The sequence below is a fragment of the Kryptolebias marmoratus genome, linkage group LG15 (assembly GCF_001649575.2).
Source record: "Kryptolebias marmoratus isolate JLee-2015 linkage group LG15, ASM164957v2, whole genome shotgun sequence".
In the NCBI taxonomy this organism is placed as follows: domain Eukaryota; kingdom Metazoa; phylum Chordata; class Actinopteri; order Cyprinodontiformes; family Rivulidae; genus Kryptolebias; species Kryptolebias marmoratus.
Window position 1 is genome coordinate 1,551,972 of NC_051444.1, and position 2,783 is coordinate 1,554,754.

General features: G+C 44.3%; 1 protein-coding gene across 5 annotated transcripts in view; it reads left to right on the top strand.

Annotated features, from left to right (window-relative positions):
- Nucleotides 1-2,783, top strand: part of vegfd (vascular endothelial growth factor D) — a 6,839-nt gene that overhangs the window by 1,960 nt on the left and 2,096 nt on the right. For 2 of the 5 annotated variants that reach the window (XM_037979734.1, XM_037979732.1), the window contains exons 2-6: nucleotides 1,699-1,897; nucleotides 1,966-2,086; nucleotides 2,196-2,265; nucleotides 2,344-2,471; nucleotides 2,552-2,667. In XM_037979734.1, coding sequence (XP_037835662.1) covers nucleotides 1,699-1,897; nucleotides 1,966-2,086; nucleotides 2,196-2,265; nucleotides 2,344-2,471; nucleotides 2,552-2,667 — 634 coding nt within the window. Of the gene's footprint in view, nucleotides 1-33; nucleotides 1,898-1,965; nucleotides 2,087-2,195; nucleotides 2,266-2,343; nucleotides 2,472-2,551; nucleotides 2,668-2,783 lie in introns of those variants that run through there. The other 3 variants (XM_037979736.1, XM_037979735.1, XM_037979733.1) reach the window with 3 other exon arrangements.

Here is a 2,783-nt window from a genome sequence, read left to right on the forward strand (position 1 = left end):
ATAAACAGCTAAAATCTCCTGGATGAGCTGAATGTTTTGATAAACAGCTAAAATCTCCTGGATGAGCTGAATGTTTTGATAAACAGCTAAAATCTTCTGGATGAGCTGAATCTCTTCCCTTCCTTCCAAACATTTTCCTCTTTAATCCTCCTTCAGGATTCTTGCTCTGTATTTTTTTTCACACCAAAGAGAAGAAAGTTAAACTGGAGTAACCTTTGTCACGTGTTTTCTGGTTCTGGTTTCCTTCACAGCAGGAACTCGGCCTTTCTGTGGAGCTTCACATGTGGTTCTGAGGAGTTACAGCTTTTAAACTCTGTACGGAGGAATAACACCTAACATTTCTGTGCTCTGAGTGGCTTTTAGGCCTAATTAGGAAGTCTTAATTGTTTCTGATGACATTTAATCCCTTTAATGTAAAACTGGAGGCTGAGAAAACCTTCATGTTGGCAGATTATTTACAGACAGTTTCTCTGCATTTGAATGTCACACAAACAGAAAATTTACCCAGGAGGTTTAATTTATTTAACAGATCTGTTTTTGGTTTCATATTTTCTCCACAGAAAGTAAAGTTTATTAACAACCTTTTTAAAAAATGTCTTTCTGTGCAGCTGCTGTCAGACGTTTCATCCTCTCATCATGTCAGAATATTTATTACGGAAATCGACTTTGGTCTGCCTGATATCTGACCTCCTCACTTTGTACCACAGCATGATGCTGCCACCACCATGCCTGACAGCTGGTTCAGTCTTCTCAGGTCTGAAAGCCTCACCTCGACTCGTCCAAACGTCCTTCTTGTCTCAGTCTTTGTCTCGTCTGACCATCGGACTGTCCTCCAGGAGACATTTGTCTCGTCCATGTGGACAGCTGCAGGTTTCAGTCCAGCTTGGAGGTTTTGGAGCTTCTTCCTTGGTCCTCTCAGTCCATGGTGATGGAGAACTGTCTTCACTGTGGACAGGGACACTGGTAGACAGGGACACAGGTGTTCCAGGTCATGTCAGATTTAAGTCTTTATGGTTCCTGAACATCAGAACCAGTTTGCTTCCATCTGAGGGACACAGACGAGTGTTGGTCAGTGCCGTCAAACTGAAGCTACTAGCTGCAGTCGATCATGATCACCAACAGGAAGTTATTAATTAATAGTTAGTTAATCCACCCTTTAAAAAAACAGTTTAAAAAATAATGAATTGAATTAATCTGACATTCATGTCCATAATGAGTGGATGAAAATCTTTGACCATAACTGAAGACGTGTTCAGAATTTGAAAAAAAAAGAGCAAATTTATCATCAGATTTACTCCCATTATTAAATAAATTGTTAACATTTTATTACCAGATTTATCTAACACTACATAGGCAAATAAAAAACAATTTTATGAAGATTCTGAATGAAGCTATAATGCTTTTAAAAACCAGTTTGTATTTGATCTAAATGTTGTATTTGCAGAGCGTCTGATTAGTTCAGGTTTTCTGGTTTTAGCTGCGGTTGTTAAATCCTTTTTTTTAGTGTTTTCCTGTTTAGAGTTACTTTTTTTGTATTGGTGAAACTTCAGTTAGCTGTGGCGGACATCTTGAATCAAGTTGGCTCCAAAAGATGTTCATTCATTTACTGGTTTCTTACAGTTTCATTGAAGTCTGTCTTCTAATTGAGATATTTTGCTAGCAGACAAAAACCCATCAGTCTGCGTGTTTTGTTGGCAGCAGGTGATGAGGCGGTGGGAGAAGGACGTGCGTTCGGCCTCTAACTTGGACGAGCTGCTGCGACTCACAGATTTCCCCGACTGGAAGTTGTGGAAGTGTCGTCTGAGCCGCGCAGAAGCCGTCTCCTCCCCGGCGTTGGTCGGGCCGCACCGCTCCACGCAATACGCCGCCGAGTCTTACAGCCTGGAGATCCTGAAAGGTTGGAGGAAGCTGAGCGGAGCTTCTCTGGAGCTGTGCTGATTAACGCATGTTGTTCTTCCTGTTTAGCCGTGGATGAGGAGTGGCAGCGCACTCAGTGCATGCCCAGGGAGGCGTGTGTCGACGTGGCCAAGGAGCTGGGCACCGACCCCGCCATCTTCTTCAAACCGCCCTGCGTGTCTCTCCACAGGTTCGTTCAGACCTCAGCATCTTTTCTAATATTCAAGCTGAATGTCAGATCAGACCAGTGAAGGCTTTTCACCTTGTTGTCCTGATGGGAGTCTGTTTCCTGCGGACAGGTGCGGCGGCTGCTGCAACCAGGAGGGCATCAGCTGCAGGAACACGTCTTCAGTGTTTGTGAACAAAACGGTTCGTTTAGCCTTTTCCTGACGGTTTGAGCTGCAGAAACCAAACCTAAACAATCCTTTTTGTGGTCGTGTATTTAAGGTGCTCAGTCTAATTCCTGTGAAGTTCGTACCTGAACCTGTGCTAATTAAAGTGGCCAACCACACTGAGTGCAGGTGCATGGAGCCGGCAATAATCCGCCGCAACGCTCAGCCTCACAGGAGCAGCGGGTGAGTCCCAAACATCCAGAGGATTCAGATTATTTACAGCATGGATTCAAATCAGTGTTTAATCTTCGTCTGATCGGTAGCTGTTCTCTGACGGACCAGCTGTCAGGATCAGACGACTCCAGGAGACTTTGTGCCACCGGCTGGATTTGGGATTGTTCCTCTGAGAGATGCATACCGTACACCTCCAGAGCCCCAGGTGATGGAGTCATCCATCCATCCATCCATCCATCCATCCATCCATCATCCATCCATCCATCATCCATCCATCCATCCATCATCCATCATCCATCCATCATCCATCCATCCATCCAT